The 20,909-nt window shown below is 40.4% G+C and overlaps 1 protein-coding gene across 1 annotated transcript in view; it reads left to right on the top strand.

Moving 5' to 3' along the window:
- Positions 1-20,909, top strand: part of HGF (hepatocyte growth factor) — a 240,991-nt gene that overhangs the window by 160,292 nt on the left and 59,790 nt on the right. Inside the window, exons 10-11 of the mRNA XM_069765151.1 lie at positions 18,515-18,617; positions 18,882-19,015. Of these exons, the coding sequence (XP_069621252.1) occupies positions 18,515-18,617; positions 18,882-19,015 (237 nt within the window). The remainder of the gene's footprint in view (positions 1-18,514; positions 18,618-18,881; positions 19,016-20,909) is intronic.

Raw genomic sequence — 20,909 nt, 5'->3', positions numbered from 1 at the left:
AGTTTGACAGCAGCATTTAACAGGTTAATAGCAGTGGGTGGATCACGATTCCACCTGCAGCTGTTCTGAGCACATGTCAGCTGTTTAAAGCAGCTGACATGTGCTGGGAAAGATGTGGGTTCACTGCCGGAGCCAACATCAAAGGGAGTAGGGAGACCCCCTATCAAATCATAGGGAGTCCGACATCGACATACATTTACGCCTGATGTCGGAAAGGGGTTAATGGGCCGAAAGGTAGATGATTTGAATTTTTGTATTTTTTTTCATAATTTTAAAAACAATAATAGATCCCTTAGACCTCTTCAGCAGACCGCCAGCTCTCCTGGAAACCCATCTTTGCCCTGCGATCACATCACAGTTGAGCCAGTTGACTTAGAAAATGACGCTCCTCCCTGCTGACGCATCTGAAATGTTGCTGTCAAAGATTGACAGTAGTATAAAATAGGTTAACAGCCATGGACAGAGCGCTGCTCCACCTGCTACTGTTAAAGGCAGATTATGTAAATGATGCATCAAAGGCAGGGACACGACATATGATGTAACTGTATTACATTTGTCATGAAGGTTTTAAATCTTTAAGCATTAACAAAGAGTTTGTCTTCCCTATGCAACTAAATCAGCTTGTACTCAGAAGGCTTTTTACAAGATTATGGAGTGTCTGTGGGAATTCTTGCCCATTTATCTAGAAATGAGTATTAGACATTTTGTTAAATGAATGGTCTTGGCTCACAATCTCTGTTATAGCTCATCTCAAAGGAAAACTATAGGGTTGATGTCCAGTCTCTTTGTGGGACAGCCAAGTTCTTCTACACCAAACTCACCTAATCATGCTTTTATTGACCTTGCATTGCCCTGGGGCACAATCATGCTGGAACAGAAAAAGGCCTTCCATATACTATTGCCACAAATTTGGGACATAATTGTCCAAAATGTCTTGGTATGCCAAAGAATTAACAATTCCCTTCACTGGAAAAAAACAGAACTGTGCCAACTTCTGAAAATGAATCCTATAGGATTACCTTCCTCCTCCATATTTTACAGTTAGCAAAACACAGTTGGGTAACATTCTCCTTGCATTTTTGAAACCCAGTTTTATCCATCATACTGGCAGATAGAGAAAAGTTTGGAGATTTGTAACTAAACAGAATGTGTGTCTAGTACTCTGAGTCCAGTTTTGGTATGCTTTGCACTACTCCATTCTACACTTGGAATTGTGTTTGGTTATGTAGCTGTTCTGCCACAGATACCCATGCCAGGAAGATTTTAGGACACAGTTTTATTCTGACATTTTGCCAGAAAAGGTTAAGTCAACAGAGCATTTGTGACTTTTATACATTATGCAGTTCAGCACTCTATTACCCGTTTTGTAATTTTACATGGTCAGTCAATGACATGGCTGATTTGTTCCTAAACTATTTCACTTTTTAATAATACCTCTGCCAGTGTTGGAATATATAAGAGATGGTGAATGTTACAAACTGACTTGTTACGAAGGTGAAGTCCTATTACAGTATCATGCTCTAATTCATTGAGCCCTTAAGAATAAGCCATTTTTTCAGAAACACATGTAAAGGCAGACCTACAACACATGGTCTTTTCAAACAGTTTCTACAAAAAATAGCAGCACTCTACCTTTCAAGGTGAAAAGAGTGTGATACACCTACAAAGGTGAATTTCTTAACCCCTTCACTCCCAAGCCTGTTTTCACCTACATGACCAGGCCCAATTTTACAATTCTTCCCACTGTCAATTTACGTGGATATAACTCTGCAATACTTCAACGGATCTCACAGATTCTAAAAGATTTTCTTGTCACAAATTGTACTTCATAATAGTTGCAAGATTTGTTCAATAAAACTTGCGTTTATTTGTGAAAAAAATCTCACAATTTTCAAACTTTATATTTTTATGCCCTTTAACCAGAGTTATGTCACGCAAAATAGTGAATAAAAAACATTTTCAATATGTCTACCTTACATCAGCACAATTTTTGAAACATAATTTTGGAAGGGTTTGAATTTGACCAGTAATTTCTCATTCTTCCAACAAAATGTACAAATCCATTTCTTAAGGACCATATACTATTTGAAGTGACTTTGGGGAGCCTATATGACAGAAAATTCCCCAAAAATGACACCAGAGATCATATTAACATCACGGGTGTGTCACAGAATTTTATATCATTGGGCAGTGAAAAAAAAATAATTTCATTTTTACTACAAAAATTTTGTTTTAGACCCATATTTTACATTTTTACAAGGGGAAAAAGGTTAAAATGGCACCAAAATTTGTCATACAATTTTTGCTGAACATGGAAATACCCCGTATATGGTTGCAAAGTACTGTGTAGCCATGTGGCGAGACTCAAGAGGTATGGAGCGCTATTTGCCTCCTGGTGCTCAGGTTGTCCTAGAATAAATTGCAGACTCCATATACAGAGCCCTAAATGCTGGAAGAGCAGGTTACTCTCCTCAACTGAGACTATTTTGGAAATTATACCCCTTTGGGAATTTATCTACATTTGTGATGATTTGACTCCATGTTTTCCAGAAGAAAGCATCAGTGGATTTTGCTGAGTGAAAATTGTAAATCTGCTATTGCAGTGCCCATACATTGTAGTGCACAGTACATTGTAATGCCCAGTATGCTATGTCCAGCTTGTACTTCTGGAGACATGGACCCATAAATTAGCGGGCTCTCATCGCTACATAAATGCCAAACATGTGGATGCTTAATGGGGTTTGCGCACACTGTGGTGCTCAGAAGGAGAAGAAGTGAGGAAAGACTGAACCGAGTTTTGATTTGATGGTTATATACAGCAACATTAGTGAAGTGGAATCATTGATCACTTGTTTTACTATTGATTAGTGTTGAGCGATACCGTCCGATACTTGAAAGTATCGGTATCGGATAGTATCGGCCGATACCCGAAAAGTATCGGATATCGCCGATACCGATATCCAATACCAATACAAGTCAATGGGACACCAAGTATCGGAAGGTATCCTGATGGTTCTCAGGGTCTGAAGGAGAGGAAACTCTCCTTCAGGCCCTGGGATCCATATTAATGTAACATAGTAACATAGTTAGTAAGTAAGTAAGGCCGAAAAAAGACATTTGTCCATCCAGTTCAGCCTATATTCCATCATAATAAATCCCCAGATCTACGTCCTTCTACAGAACCTAATAATTGTATGATACAATATTGTTCTGCTCCAGGAAGACATCCAGGCCTCTCTTGAACCCCTCGACTGAGTTCGCCATCACCACCTCCTCAGGCAAGCAATTCCAGATTCTCACTGCCCTAACAGTAAAGAATCCTCTTCTATGTTGGTGGAAAAACCTTCTCTCCTCCAGACGCAAAGAATGCCCCCTTGTGCCCGTCACCTTCCTTGGTATAAACAGATCCTCAGCGAGATATTTGTATTATCCCCTTATATACTTATACATGGTTATTAGATCGCCCCTCAGTCGTCTTTTTTCTAGACTAAATAATCCTAATATCGCTAATCTAACTGGGTATTGTAGTTCTCCCATCCCCTTTATTAATTTTGTTGCCCTCCTTTGTACTCTCTCTAGTTCCATTATATCCTTCCTGAGCACCGGTGCCCAAAACTGGACACAGTACTCCATGTGCGGTCTAACTAGGGATTTGTACAGAGGCAGTATAATGCTCTCATCATGTGTATCCAGACCTCTTTTAATGCACCCCATGATCCTGTTTGCCTTGGCAGCTGCTGCCTGGCACTGGCTGCTCCAGGTAAGTTTATCATTAACTAGGATCCCCAAGTCCTTCTCCCTGTCAGATTTACCCAGTGGTTTCCCATTCAGTGTGTAATGGTGATATTGATTCCTTCTTCCCATGTGTATAACCTTACATTTATCATTGTTAAACCTCATCTGCCACCTTTCAGCCCAAGTTTCCAACTTATCCAGATCCATCTGTAGCAGAATACTATCTTCTCTTGTATTAACTGCTTTACATAGTTTTGTATCATCTGCAAATATCGATATTTTACTGTGTAAACCTTCTACCAGATCATTAATGAATATGTTGAAGAGAACAGGTCCCAATACTGACCCCTGCGGTACCCCACTGGTCACAGCGACCCAGTTAGAGACTATACCATTTATAACCACCCTCTGCTTTCTATCACTAAGCCAGTTACTAACCCATTTACACACATTTTCCCCCAGACCAAGCATTCTCATTTTGTGTACCAACCTCTTGTGCGGCACGGTATCAAACGCTTTGGAAAAATCGAGATATACCACGTCCAATGACTCACCGTGGTCCAGCCTATAGCTTACCTCTTCATAAAAACTGATTAGATTGGTTTGACAGGAGCGATTTCTCATAAACCCATGCTGATATGGAGTTAAACAGTTATTCTCATTGAGATAATCCAGAATAACATCCCTCAGAAACCCTTCAAATATTTTACCAACAATAAAGGTTAGACTTACTGGCCTATAATTTCCAGGTTCACTTTTAGAGCCCTTTTTGAATATTGGCACCACATTTGCTATGCGCCAGTCCTGCGGAACAGACCCTGTCGCTATAGAGTCCCTAAAAATAAGAAATAATGGTTTATCTATTACATTACTTAGTTCTCTTAGTACTCGTGGGTGTATGCCATCCGGACCTGGAGATTTATCTATTTTAATCTTATTTAGCCGGTTTCGCACCTCTTCTTGGGTTAGATTGGTGACCCTTAATATAGGGTTTTCATTGTTTCTTGGGATTTCACCTAGCATTTCATTTTCCACCGTGAATACCGTGGAGAAGAAGGTGTTTAATATGTTAGCTTTTTCCTCGTCATCTACAACCATTCTTTCCTCACTATTTTTTAAGGGGCCTACATTTTCAGTTTTTATTCTTTTACTATTGATATAGTTGAAGAACAGTTTGGGATTAGTTTTACTCTCCTTAGCAATGTGCTTCTCTGTTTCCTTTTTGGCAGCTTTAATTAGTTTTTTAGATAAAGTATTTTTCTCCCTATAGTTTTTTAGAGCTTCAATGGTGCCATCCTGCTTTAGTAGTGCAAATGCTTTCTTTTTACTGTTAATTGCCTGTCTTACTTCTTTGTTTAGCCACATTGGGTTTTTCCTATTTCTAGTCCTTTTATTCCCACAAGGGAATAAAAGGAAATGTGTAAAATAAAGAATTAAAATAAAAAATATTGATATATTCACCTCTCCGGCGGCCCCTGGACATCACCGCGGGTAACCGGCAGGCTTCTTTGTTTAAAATGAGCGCGTTTAGGACCTGAGGAATGACGTCGTGGCTTCTGATTGGTCGCGTGCCGCCCATGTGACCGCCACGCGAGTAATCAGAAGCCGCGACGTCATTCCTCAGGTCCTAAATTCCTGGAATGGGGAGTTTAGTGCCTGAGAATGACGTCGCGGCTTCTGATTGGTCGCGTGGCGGTCACATGGGCGGCACGCGACCAATCAGAAGCCGCGACGTCATTCCTCAGGTCCTAAACGCGCTCATTCTAGGAATTTAGGACCTGAGGAATGACGTCGCTGCTTCTGATTGGTCGCATGGCGGTCACATGGGCGGCACGCGACCAATCAGAAGCCGCGACGTCATTCCTCAGGTCCTAAACGCGCTCATTTTAAACAAAGAAGCCTGCCGGTTACCCGCGGTAATGTCCAGGGGCCGCCGGAGAGGTGAATATATCAATATTTTTTATTTTAATTCTTTATTTTACACCTCACTATAGATCCAATACCGATACCCGATACCACAAAAGTATCGGATCTCGGTATCGGAATTCCGATACCGCAAGTATCGGAATGCTCAACACTACTATTGATATAAAACATTAAAGTCAAAGATACTTCTTAACATATTGTATGCAACTTATATGGGTATACAGTTTGCAAATTGCCTCTTCATAGAAGAAGGGGACAAGAACTTCAGTGCCACCTATTGGAAGTAGCAATCCTAAATGTCATCATGGACCCTTTAATGAGCTTTGTCATATAACTTAGGATAAAAGCCAAATCAGAATCTCAATTTACAGAAATGGTGTTTTGGTGTATTGCCCCTCGTCGATGCAAGTATGAGATCTGAATTGGCTAGGTGAGAGGCTTAAGACTTGGAGTTTAAGGGTTAATGTTTCTCCTTGTGGAGATTGAAAAGCCAGGCATGGTGTCTTGGGACTTTGAGTACTAACAAGGTCCCTAGAACTAGGGGTGCCCTAGTCTATCTAGTTCAAATGCGTTTCTATGCTCCTATATCAATCCTTTTCTGTCCCCTCCCCCACCCATGGAAATGGGAAGCAAAAGTGTATAGGATAACATTAACCAGACAAACAAGGGAAGACAGATAGGGATAAATTAAGATAAGAATCATACAAAGTACACTCACCAAACAACAGAGTGGAACATAAGGGAGTTAAAGAAAGGAGATACCAAGCACACAAACAAAACTCCAAGCAGCAATCTCCTGAATAAATATGCAAACTCCAACCACAAACTACACCTGCAACTCCAAACCAGTCAGCAAGGACTAGCACTGGTAATTCCCAAGTGCCAGAGGTGAGCATATATAGCAGAGGAGAGTGTCCAACACTGAACAGGTGAGACAATCAAGGTAGGGAATTTCCAGGCACTTCAACTAAACAGTTTTACCCTTGCATTACCAGCAAAGAAAGAACCTACACTATTTAATAAGATGCTGAAGTACTTCTTAGCAATGCAGGAGTTTCTGAAACCATATGTTTCGATTTTCTGGCCCCTCTCTGTTGCTGTATTACTGTGACACCTGGCATGTCAGAGCGGGGAGTCTTATATGCGCCATGCATGCTCCTCTGGGAAATTACTGTAAATATATCACTCTCCGCAAGGAGAAATGTTACCCCTTAGATCCCAGTCTTAAGCCTCTTACCTAGCTAAATCAGATCTCATACTTTGCTCTGATGAGGGGCAATACCCCAAAACACAATGTCTGCAAACTGAGATGCTGATTTGGCTTTTATCCTACGTCATATTGCAAAGCCTACTAAAGGGTCGATATTGATTTTTAGGATTGCTACTTCCAAAAGGTAATACTAGAGTTCTAGTCCCCTTCCTCTCTAAAGAGGAAATTTGCATATTTAATTTCTCAAAGAAGCATGCATGGCATATACGTCTCCTCATGATGACATGCCAGGCTTGTCTTGTCACTCTCCACAAGAAGAAATGTTACCTCTTAAATGGATATACAGTACAATATTAGAACTAACCATTGCATTAAAAAATAACTAATATGTGCCTATAGTTTAAAGTTACAGTGTTGCAGTGATGTAAATCTAGTGTTCAGCAATAACATTATATGCAGTTTTTCTATATACCTTGTTGCTGTTGCAAGCATTATTGACCCAGGTGTTTTATCGATCCAGAGGAGGAAGTCTGAATTGAAATCAATTTTAAATATTTTGTGTCATCACTAGCGTTGAGCATTCCGATACTGCAAAGATCGGGTAATGGACAATGTTCGCTGTATCGGAATTCCGATAACGAGTTCCGATACTTTTGCATTATTGGATACAGGAATCGGAAGTTCCCATAGTGCAATGATGCACTATAATGGAGTGTGGGCGGAGACTGTGTGTGTGTGGGCGGGGTCTGTACGTGACCGTGGGGGTTCTGTGCTTGCCTGCCGGGGGTCTGTATGGGCCTCTCGGGGGTCTGTGCAGGCTTCTGAGGGTCTGTGCAGGCTGCCGGGGATCTGTGTGGGCTGCTGGGGGTCTGTGCATGCCTGCCTGGGGCCTGTACGGGCCTGCCGGGGCTCTGTGCGGGCTGCCGGGGATCTGTGCGGGCTTTCGGGGGTCTGTGCGGGCTGCCGGGGATCTGTGCGGGCTGCCGGGGGTCTGTGCAGGCCTGCCGGGGGTCTGTGCAGGCCTGCCGGGGGTCTGTACGGGCCTGCCTGTGCTCTGTGCGGGCTGTTGCGGCTCTGTGCAGGCTGCTGGGGGTCTGTGCGGGCTGCCGGGGGTCTGTGCGTGTGTGCAGGCATCGTTCGATGGGACTACAAGTCCCATCGGATGATGCCTGCCACAGTGACAGTGATTGACACATTAGCCAATGATGAGACAGTAGTAATCCCATCATTCGGCTAATGTGTTGAATGAAAAAAAAATACTACATACATATTACATACATACATACTACATACATACTACATACATACATACATACTACATAAAAACTACATACATACTACATACATACTACATACTGCATACATACTACATACATACTACATACATACTACATACATACTGCATACATACTACATACATACTACATGCATACTACATACTACATACATACTACATACTACATACATACTGTATACTTACTACATAAATACATGCATACTACATACATACTACATACTACATACATACCACATACATACTACATACATACATACTACATACATACTACATACTACATACATACTACATACATACTAGATACTACATACATGCTACATGCATACATACTACATACATACTACATACATACTACATACATACTACATACTAAATACATACTACATACATGCTACATGCATACATACTACATACATATTACATACATACTATATACATACATACTGTATACATACTACATACATACTACATACATACATACTACATACATACTACATACATGCTACATGCATACATACATACATACTACTTGCATACTACATACTACATACATACTATATACATACTACATACATACTACAAACATACTACATACTACATACATACTACATACCTGCTACATACATACATACTACATGCATACTACATACATACATACTGCATACATACTACATACATACTACATACATACATACATACTACATACATACTACATACAAACTGCATACATTCATACTACATGCATACTACATACATACTACATACATACTACATACATACTACATACATACATTCTACATACATACATACTACTTTCTACATACATACTAAATACTACATACATACTACATACATACTGCATACAATACATTCATACATTATATACAATACATACAAATAGACATACAGTGCATTAAACATAGAGTACATACTCACCATCACTTGTCACTTTGTTCACTGAAGCCATTGTCATCTGTAAAAAATATTAAAATAACAAACAACCAATATACTCCCTGATCCGCAGAAATCCATGAGTGTCCCACGACAATCTCCCATGGAGGATGGCAGCATCAGCTGATGCGACCACTCTCCAGGGGCTCCAGGAATCCAATGATGGGAGGAAGGTATCCTTCCGCACTGTATTCTTCCTCCGCTGTAAAAAAATATTCCCTAGTCTCACTTTTGGCATTGCTGTGTGAGAAATTTTCCCATGCAGCAATTGCCATAAAGTAAGACTTTGAACTATAGTAACCTCAGTGATGCACTGCAGGAACCATTGTCTCCTGTCAGTGTGTCACTGAGGGTCCTATAGAGCAGTGACATCACCCGATGTCACTGTTGTATAGGGGAGATCGTCGTGGGACACTCGTTATTAACTGGACTATGGCGGACAGGTAGTATACCGTTTATTATTTTACGTTTTTTGCAGGCGCTGAAGTATGGTTAGTATGGTTAAATGAAGAATATTAAAATACTTTTTTCCTAATGTGTGTTTTATTAACCCTTTATTACTATTAGATTAATAATGGATAGGTGTCTTACTGACGCCTCTCCATTATTAACCGGGCTTAATGTCACCTTACAATAGCAAGGTGACATTAACCCCTTATTCCCCCATATCCCACCACTACACGGAAGTGGGAAGAGAGGGGCTAAGTGCCAGAATGGGCGCATCTTACAGATGCGCCATTTCTTGGGTGGCTGCGGACTGGTATTTGTAGCCGGGCGGGGGCAATATCCATGGCCCCTCTCTTGGATATGAATATCAGCTCACAGCTGTTTGCGTAGCCTTTCTGGCTATAAAATATATGGAGACCCCACATCATTTTTTGGGGGGTCCCCCTATTTTAATAGCCAGTAAAGGCTACGCTGACAGCTGCGGGCTGATATTCATAGCAGGCTACAGATATTGGCCCCCAGCCGTCGGCTTCCCCCTCTAGTGCAGAAAATTGCGCAGGAGCCCATGCCATTTTTGTGCATTTTTTTTAAATTCAATGCTCATTAAGGCATCTTTCACACTTGCGTCTGTACGGGTCCATCGCTATGCGTCGGGCCGACGTACCGACGCACGTTGTGAAATTTGTGCACGACGTGGGCAGCGCTTGCAGTTTTTCAATGCATCCGCTGCCCATTCTGAAGTCTGGGGAGGAGGGGGCGGAGTATCAGCCACGCATGCGAGGTAGAAAATGGCGGATGCGACGGACAGAAAAACTTTCACTTCAACATTTTTTCGTGCCGACAGTCCTCTAAAACACGACAAATCCGTTGCACGACGGACGTGGCGTGTGGCCATCTGTCGCTAATACAAGTCTATGGGTAAAAAACGCTTCCTGCAAGCACATTTGCAGGATCCGTTTTTTTCCCAAAACTACGGATTGCGACGGATTGCTAAAAACACAAGTGTGAAAGTAGCCTTAGAAACATCAGCCTTTCTATTATATATCTATGAATATATTTATCTATAGATATATTTATAGATAGATATATCTATAGATACATAGATGTATCTATCCATATATCTGGCTGTTTTCACACATCAGGTTTTTGCCGTCAGGCACAATCCGGCGAGTCATTGTGTTCCTGGAGCCCCTGGAGAGCAGTCGCATCAGCTGATGCTGCCATTCTCCACGGGAGATCGTCGTGGGACACTCGTGGATTTCTGCAGATCAGGGTGTATATTGGTTGTTTGTTATTTTATTATTTTTTACAGGTGACACTGGCTTCTGGGATCAAAATGACAAGTAATGGTGAGTATGTACTCTATGTTTAATGTACTGTGTGTCTATATGTATGTATTGTATGTAATGTATGAATGTACTGTATGTAGTTTGTATGTAGTATGTATGTATGTAGTATGTATGTATGTATGTTGTATGTATGTAGTATGCATGTAGTATGTATATAGTATGTATGTAGTATGTATGTTGTACGTATGTTTTTTTATTTTTTACATTCGACACATTAGCCGGATGATGGGACTACTACTGTCCCATCATTGGCTAATGTGTCAATCACTGTTACTGTAGCAGGCATCGTCCCATAGGACTTGTGGTCCCATCGGACAATGCCTGCACACAAGCACAGACCCCCAGCAGCCCGCGCAGACCCCTGGCAGTCCGCACAGACCCTCGGAAGCCCACACAGACCCCCGGCAGGCCCGCACAGACCCCCGGCAGGCCCGCACAGACCCCCGGCAGACCAAACAGACCCCCGGCAGCCCACACAGACCCCCGGAAGCCCACCCAGACCCCCAGCAGCCCACACAGAGCTCCAGCTGGCCCGCACAGACCCCCGGCAGCCCGCACAGACCCCAGGCAGGCCCGTACAGACCCCCGGCAGCCCGCACAGAGCTCCAGCTGGCCCGCACAGACCCCCAGCAGGCACGCACTGATCCCCGGCAGCCCGCACAGACCCCCGAGAGGCCCGTACAGATCGCCGTCAGGCCCGCACAGACCCACACAGTGTCCGCCCATGAACCGCCCACACTCTTCCCCCTCAGGAACAGGATGTAGAAAGACAGAAAGGGCTTATTTACATTCCAATATTTGTGTCCCATTGACTTGCATTGGTTTCCGGTATCGGTATCGGTGATATCCAATATTTGTTGGATATCGGCCGATCCAATCCGATACCGATACTTCTGGATATCGGAAGGTATCGCTCAACACTAGTCATCACAAAACATAATATGACATAATATGATGTAAGTTAATGAGAGTCAGTGGTGTAAGAGTTGCCAACTTCTTATTTTTTCTGGACAGCTTATCGAAAAATGCAAACACAAACCCCAGCTACATTTTAAATGCAGGAGGGGATATCACACAGTGGTGGTCCACCCTCAATTCAATTGGCCCCAACTCCATAACATTGCATAACAAAATAGGAGGACATGGAGTAGATAAGTGCATATAAATTTTTGGGTAATTTTATTTGTCTATCAAAAAATATATGTATAAAAAACATTACAATACGAAAAACACATTCAGGGAAACACAGAGATATTGAGGTCACTGTTTGTAGTTGTATAACCATGCACTCGCACATGATATCAAACAATCCCGTGGATTCAGTCTTATTATGTCGATGCACCAATACGGGTTAAAAAGGCACTAGGTCAGGCAATCGTATCTATATATGTATTTGTGTCAAAATGTGCATCATAATTCAAAATACCATGCCAAAGCCTGATGTATCCCACCTGAGGCATGAAGGTGCTGCAACCAGCGTCTATTACAAAATTGCACATGCCCCGCAATCTACCCAGAAAGGGAAAGAGGGAAGAAAACAAAAGTGCTATAGTGCAGTTAGTATGGGGTAGGTACCATACCATGGAGCAAATGTCTTTAGTTAAAGTAACTATATAATATACGTATCGCTCATCGGTCCTTACTCAGAAATAAGACAATGACTCCCCTGGTCAGGTGAAGCAGTCCCTATGTACGTTTCATGGGCGTAGCATCATTCAAAAATATACCTATAAAGAGAATAATCAGAAAAACTGAACATTTTGCAGTGGTCTCTTAATTTTTGCCAGAGCTGTATGTCTACAGCACATAACTCTGATATGAAGACATCAGCTGCATTCACTGTCAACTGTAAAAAAATGACAATTATTATAGTCAAAATAATTTGTATAAGTTTCTTTACCTTCAAAAAAATCATGGACACCTTACAGTTTTTTTACAGATGGGGCAAGAAAAGGTGTCCTTTTTTACTGAGTGTTCTGAAATATCTGGGCAGTTGGCAACCCAGGCATAACTATAATAAGTGTAGAGTGGTTTCGCACCCAGTCCCTAGTGTAAAAGGGACTCGTGATAAGTTGAGGGCCCTCTTGGAGATTTTGCAACTGGGGTCCTTCATATTCAACTGATTAACTGACGAGAGCAAATGCTTGTTAGCAGTTCCTTAGGTCATAGACAGAATTTCTGAGCTAAATACTTCTATTTATGATGACTACATAGCCTGGAAGGTAGATCTTCACATGTTGCAGATTTGTTCATTAGGGCATATAGAAATCTATGGAAATGCTTGCAGCAAAAAGCCTATTACAATCTTCTGTGTGTAAACATACCTTCAGGTATTAGGGAAAAAGATTATGAAGGTACTAGATGGCAGCCCGATTCTAAAGAATCGGGAGTCTAGAATCCATATATACTTTATTTATTCAAATGTAAGAATAATACAATTAATAAATAATAGTAAGAAAGAACAAAAAATGGCTGCACTCACCAGCTCTTGACAATTCTTGTTATTTAAGGTACAGTTACACAGGATCCATGAACATGCTTTTGAGGGGAGGGATGAAAGACATCAGACGACAACTTTGCGTGTTGTGGCAAATGCCACAACAACGGTTCTTTGCTTAAGAACAATAATGTAAATAATAAATAATATGTATCAATAACTATGTATATTGGTATGTTCTATGACATTTTAAAATATTTCATTATTATGTGGAAAGGCTCTTAGTACCCATACTGGCGCATACTTGTGTGCCCATCAGGTATTTTCACAGTAATTTTACATCTGATGGGTTGGTATGAAACGTTTTTAATCATCTCTTGGGCTTAGCTAAGCCTTCATTTTAAATAATTCTAATAGGTACAACAGAAATAAAAGCCTTTTTGTGTACCCAAATTTTTTGTGTTTATTTTTACAGAAGTGTAAAATTTAAGAAATCAACGTTCATAGTACACCGATGGGCTAATATAAGCATGCCCATCAACCACATCACGGTAGCCTTTGAACTGATGGGTCCTAACTAACTGATTCCTATTTCTTAATACTCAGACCTCTTTCACATCTGCATGTTTCTGATATTTGCAGAAGTAATGTTAAAAACAATACAACTTCCACACTTGGCACCAAAGAACTGACCTACAACACACTTTCAGCAAGTGCCATGCAATGTAGATGAAGCTTGGAGTTAACTTGCAGTAAATGCAGCAAACGCGGCTTCGGCAATAGCATTAAATGCAGCCACAACAAAAACACTGGTAAGTGGAGATTTTGTGGCGAAAACAGCAGAAACCACATGTGCCGCACCTGCCGCAAGTGAAGTACAAATTCCGTATACATTGCATGCAACTTACAGCAAGAGTGGCGTGGGTCAGCCCTTAGGCAGGAAGTGCAGAAATAGCCTTTTTTCCACCATAAATTCTCCAAATAGCAGAAAAATGTTGATGTGAAAGCAAAATCTCTATTCTTTCCTTATCTATCTAAAAATGTACCTATCTATATATCTATTTCTATGTACAGAACACACCTGAAGATAGAGATGTGTGTGAACAGCCATCCCACCCGTCTCTTACCTGTTCACAAAAACCTCACCCTTTTTAAAAACAAAATGAAATCTCTCAGCAGCTATACTGCTGGAGCTTCAAATACAGGTTCCTATCACCAAATACAGGCATTTGAATGATACACATCTTACATCTTGTACTTAATGTGTGTTCTACTTACCTATAAAAATATGTATTGATATATCATATTTCTAAATTTATGTAGATATGATATAGAGTTATTAACCCTATATGCTAATGAGTATGTATGTTATATACGTATTTCCTACATAAGTACTTAAAATCTATATGTCTATGGCTACACTAATTTTTTTTTTTTTTTCCTTATCTCTACACATAAAATTTGCCTATTTGCCCTTGTTGCTTGAGGCCATCATGCCAGCCCTGGTCTCCGTAAGGGAAAAATAAAGGATAGAGTAAAGCATCTAAATTACTGTGTAGAATGCTGACCTGTTGTGTTCTTGGCGCCAAAGGATTTTTTGGGTCCGGTTGTAAATGTATTAAAATATCACGATTAAATGGTGGCTCTCCATTGTCATTTTCAAATACGACAGCAACTTCATTGACAGTTGGATTATTATATCGGCGAGGGTCTTGATTCCGATCTTGTTTAAGGGCCATGATGATATTTGGCACGAGAGTGCCATTAGCTTCAGCTTTAAGATGTTCTTCATGTTCCACATCTCGTAACATTTTGTAGGCAGCAACAAAGGGATTCACATTGTCTAACTGAAGAGCAATTATACTCATCAAAGTGGGATGACATTTTTGATTTTGTTCACAGTTTAAACGTTGTTCATTCGCGGTAGCGGTATCCAAAATATACAGTTGGGCATAAGCTGGAACTTGATCATCACTGGGATGTAGAGTTCCAGTACGATGATATATTTGTCCATGTATACGGAAACAGTAAGGGCCATGTCCAGGTGGAGGGGATATATTGGCACCCATGGAGGCGAAAGCAAATGAGCTGTTAATACTACGAATATTTTCCATGAGATTCTTACTGAACTCACTCTCCCCTGTCAGCAATCGTTTGAAGACCTCGGGATATTGGGGTATAGGTATATGCACTTTACTCTTGTGACAACACAGAGTAAAATTTTTATCTGCTGGTATCTCAGCATTAAAATGTAATGCTTCACAATGTTCACATAAATAGTTCATAGGACCACAGGAGTGTTCTACTATGGTACTGTCATCATTAGTAAAACCTGTAGGATGTTGAGGTACAGGTTGTGATAACGGAGCATTGAAATGTTTCTGTAAGCCAACATATATAAAGCGTGGACCTGGTAGAGGATCTTCACTGTCCACAGATTCAATCACTGAGGAGTTGGAAGGTGTATCATGGTCAGAGTTTATTAATATGGAGGTGCAAGCGGTTTTTTTGCGCCATTCACGGCGTGCACCAGCTGCATTTGGTAATGGTTTGTTTGTTGCCTTAGAAGAGTCAGGTGTGAAGCATGTCTTATAAGCAGACTTAACAGTGTGCAGGCGACGGCGTTTATCATTTGGAGTGTAAGTAGGACAGTGTTTGCGCTTACGTGCAGATTTACCAACGGTTAAAGGAGCTTCAAGCTGCACACATTCTATGAATGGAGACAAAGAAGCTGTATTGTGGGCAGAATCTATGACTGAGGACGTGGAAATATTATGTTTGCAATGTTGAGAGCGTGCAGCAGCAGCTTTATTACTTAATCGATTAGTTTTGTCCTCAAAAGACTCATTAGTAATGCGTTTATTGCAAGCAGCATTAACAGTGTCCAGGCGCTTATGTCTGTCCTCTGTAGTCTCGTTAGCACGCTGTTTGTGCTTACGTGCGGCATCGGCGGCTTTTCGCTCAGCGTCATTGGTATACTTATTATCAGACCTGATGTTACGTGCGCCATCAGCAGCTTTGGGCTCTGTGTCATTAGTATACTTAACAGTGTCCAGGCGCTTGCATCTCTCCTCTGTACTCTTGTTAGCACGCTGTTTGCGCTTACGTGCGGCATCGGCGGCTTTTCGCTCTGCATCATTACCATACTTTATATCAGACCTGATCTTACGTGCGCCATCAGCAGCTTTGGACTCTGTGTCATTAGTATACTTAACAGTATCCAGGCGCTTGCATCTATCCTCTGTACTCTTGTTAACACGCTGTTTGCGCTTACGTGCGGCATCGACGGCTTTTCGCTCTGCATCATTACCATACTTTATATCAGACCTGATCTTACGTGCGCCATCAGCAGCTTTGGGCTCTGTGTCATTAGTATACTTAACAGTATCCAGGCACTTGCATCTATCCTCTGTACTCTTGTTAACACGCTGTTTGCGCTTACGTCCGGCATCGGCGGCTTTTCGCTCTGCATCATTACCATACTTTATATCAGACCTGATCTTACGTGCGCCATCATAAGCTTTGGACTCTGTGTCATTAGTATACTTAGCAGTGTCCATGCGCTTGCATCTATCCTCTGTACTCTTGTTAGCACGCTGTTTGCGTTTACGTGCGGCATTGGCGTCTTTTTGCTCTGCATTATTAGTATACTTTCTATCAGACCTAATCTTACGTGCACCATCAGCAGCTTTGGGCTCTGTGTCATTAGTATCCTTACTATTAGAGCTCATGTTGGCTAAGCTAAACAGCTTTAAGCGTGGTGGTGGCAAACAACAGGTTAATAAGAGGCAGTGTCAGGTAGTAGGAAAATAGCCAGTTAATAATAGGCAATAGTTCTTTGCAGGAATGCAGATATTAATAAATAGGCAGTTTACATTGCAGAGAAATTGCTGGGCAATAATGGACAATGTCCTTATGTGGCAAATAATAGAGCAATATACCCAATGTGGCAAAGAAGAGGTTAATAAACGGCAGTCTCTCAGTATAACAGTCAGTGAATAATAGGCAGTATATGGAGAAAACACCAAACAAAAGTTCAAAATTGGTGTGAAAATGTCACTGAACCACTTCACAACTAAATATATATAGTTTTGGTAAATGGTATTATCATTTTTTTGACGAAAATCGGCAGGAGCTTGAAGAGCAACGTCACTGGGCCCGCCTCCACGCAGTAGAAACTTGCTGTGAGGTAAAAATTCAAAAATCACACCAAAATGGCGGGCGGAGTGTGTCACAGTACGGCACGTTTCTGATTGGTCGCTCGCAGCAGGCGGCAACCAATCAGACACTGGACACTGTTGACGTCACTTATCTCCGGACATTAGCTCCGGACATTAGCTCCGGACATTAGCTCCGGACATTATCTCCGCACATTAGCTCCGGACATTAGCTCCGGACATTAGCTCCGGACAAAGCCACGGAAGTTGGCACAAATTGCAGGAAGTAGTATTCTAGGCAATTAATCTCCGGACATTAGCTCTGGACATTAGCTCCGGACATTAGCTCCGGACATTAGCTCCGGACATTAGCTCCGGACAAAGCCACGGAAGTTGGCACAAATTGCAGGAAGTAGTATTCTAGGCAATTATATATTAGATGATAACCCTACCTGGACACATAGTTGAATATCAGTAGTGTGTTAATGTTGTAGTGTTTTAGGTTGTTGTATTTGGCTTTGTTTTCCATTTATTTTACACTAGTAATGACTCTTATCGAGAATTACTATTACTGTGTTTCTAATCCAAATATTAGAAATAGGAGCGGTTGCGGCATTACTATACAAAGGAAGTTTTAAGAATACATGACATCTCTGACAAAATTACTGAATTTTCCTCAAACTTCTTCTTTCTACATTCACATATCAAACCCATTGTAAACAAATCGGTACAAAACAAGATTTTACTTTCCCAGATGGCTTTTTTTTTCTTTTTAATAAAAAGAACTTTAATCCATTTGTGTATTTATTCAGCCTTTTGGTCTTCGTCTCCAATCAAAGACTTGTTTGATTTTAGTTGTAAAGCTTTTCTCTTTTCTTTTATGTGAGGTAAAAACCACTGGAGCAGCTGTTACTCAGTTTTTGCTGTTTGCCTTTGGGTGGGATATTATGTTAGCCTCTGTTTTTGCTGATTTTCTTAACTTTAATATATGTTTGGTATTTTCAGAGTGTTACTATGGCAATGGTATCACCTACAGAGGGACAATATCTAGAACTCGATATAGGCTTCCATGTTCCATGTGGGAGAAAAATATGGTTGACGTACGAAGGTATGCAGATATTATACTTTTTTTTCTGTTTTAGTATCAACGAAATGAAAACCTGTAAAATCCTATATAAAATTGTGTAAATGTGATTGTTTTTCCTTTTTTTTTACTTGGTCTTTATAATATACGGTTCTGAATAACATGTGTTTCTGTTACTTTACTATAAAAAATCAGTAAAATAACTTGCCAATGAAATATATAAATAGCTATAACTTGCTGTAAGTTTTTTTTTTTTTACTAGCAAGGTCAATTTTTCTTATTTTGTAGACATACTTTTCGAGAGCCAGATGTCTCCATACTTGAAAAAAATTACTGCAGAAATCCTGATAATGATGCCCATGGACCCTGGTGTTATACTGATAATCCTTTAATACCCTGGGATTATTGTCAGATTTCGAGGTGTAAGTATTGTACTCTCCTTTTTCAGCTAGTGATTAAGTATTGTAGAGTGATACCAGAGCATCATTACATTTACATGTTATTTATTATGTGCATCCAGCATGTAGAACTGTTGAAATTAAAACAAATTTTTATTGTCGTTTTGGTGCAAACATTGAGAGCAATTTTTTAATGCAATAAATTGCATAAAATAACAGTATTTTTATTTCCTTCACTTAAAAAGATAAAGATTAAGATGTATTTGTATGTCAAATGCAGAGATATTGTTAAAAGAAAATGTTGTATACAAACTATAATTATATACAATTAAGGTTCACAGCACCCTCTACAGATGTTGATCTACACAACTTTTAGGTAGCAACATCTATAGTGTAGTGATAGTTTAGATTGCATTCTCTTAAAGGGAACATGTCAAGTGAAAAACACTATTAACCTGCAGATATGGGGTTATTCTGCATGTTAATAGAGTTCTGAACCTGCCCAACGCAAGCGTTTTGAGCACCGCTGTTGGGAGGAAATTAACTATATTTCTCCTGCAGAGTATGGTGTTGAATCACAGGGGTGGTGACGGCAGGTTTTCAGTGTACAGTATAGAGAGCGGAGGTTGTAACTGCGCCCCTGGCACTGACTGACAGCCGGCTCAGCATTAGGGCTGGCTATCCATCAGTGCTTTGTGACCCTCATTTTGTCTGTCATTCACCCTGTTATTAACCTTGGCTAGTTTGACTCTGCTTTGACTGACCTCCTGGTAACTGATCCCAACTGTACCTCTGACTTTACTGCATCTCATGATTTTGTCCTTGTCCTTTCCTCTCCTGTTATTGAATAGTAGTTGATCACTCTTGCCACCGGACCCCATTGTAAATCCAGATTCTTGCATAGGAGTTTGATTGGTGAACGTCTGGTTACTTCTGAGACTTTCCAAGTGGACTATTCAGTTTATTCAAAATCATAAAAACTTCAGATAAAAGAATACATACAATTAATACAAAAAAAATTTAGGCAAAAAACCAAACCAGTAGTATAGATGACTTTCATGGATCAACTTTATAAAAATTCCAATGTGCATCATTTTGATTTGACTTAAAATATTTTTACTAATATCTTGCATTTCATTAAGATATTGATGAGATTGACTTTTACAGAGAATAATGCTTTCACAGGATTAAATCTCTACATAAGCATATGGGGAACTCATAAAAGATTACCTGTGTCACCTTTGCATTTTTAAACTATTTAATTGTGTGTACCTAATGGATCTGAAGTGAGGAAATTAAGAACGGTTTGATATCAGTTAGTGTAGAATGTTATAAAAGGGTTTGGTATATATTACTAGCCAAGTTTTAGATATATTTGACATCTTTAATGCTGGGGCAGAGAGTAATGGAATGTGATAATTATTTCCAGAAATAAGACGTGAGAAAGACAATGCAGAGGTTTAAGAGTTCAATAAAAAAAAAAAAAAAATAAAATTCATATTTTTGCTCCCATTTTTATTTTTTACATATCTCCCCTTGGTTAACTAGCGTTAACACATTCTGCATCAATGCCATGCATTATCACTATTCAGTTCAGTTTAGTAAATCAAACACTGCCATTATTTCCTTTTGTCAGACAAATGCACAGATACTAACCACGGAGTCAACATCCTACCCAAATAAAACATACTATTTTTAGTATGGAATGCCATTTTGTCCACTGTTGCATGTCCACTGTTGACCCCATTAACCATTTTGTGGATGACCACGTGGTCAGCCATTAGAGTCAGTGGCGGTACTATGTGGCAGGTGAGTGGAACAAATATCACAATGCATTCTTTGCAATACTGCCACTTCATTCTAGCAGTTCTAAGACATCACAGTAGCTAAACTTTACTAACGAATCATTGGTGCCATA

This window comes from Ranitomeya imitator, chromosome 4 (assembly GCF_032444005.1).
Source record: "Ranitomeya imitator isolate aRanImi1 chromosome 4, aRanImi1.pri, whole genome shotgun sequence".
Lineage (NCBI taxonomy): Eukaryota > Metazoa > Chordata > Amphibia > Anura > Dendrobatidae > Ranitomeya > Ranitomeya imitator.
Note: the sequence above shows the minus strand (reverse complement) of the source record. Positions and strands in the feature narration are given on the sequence as shown.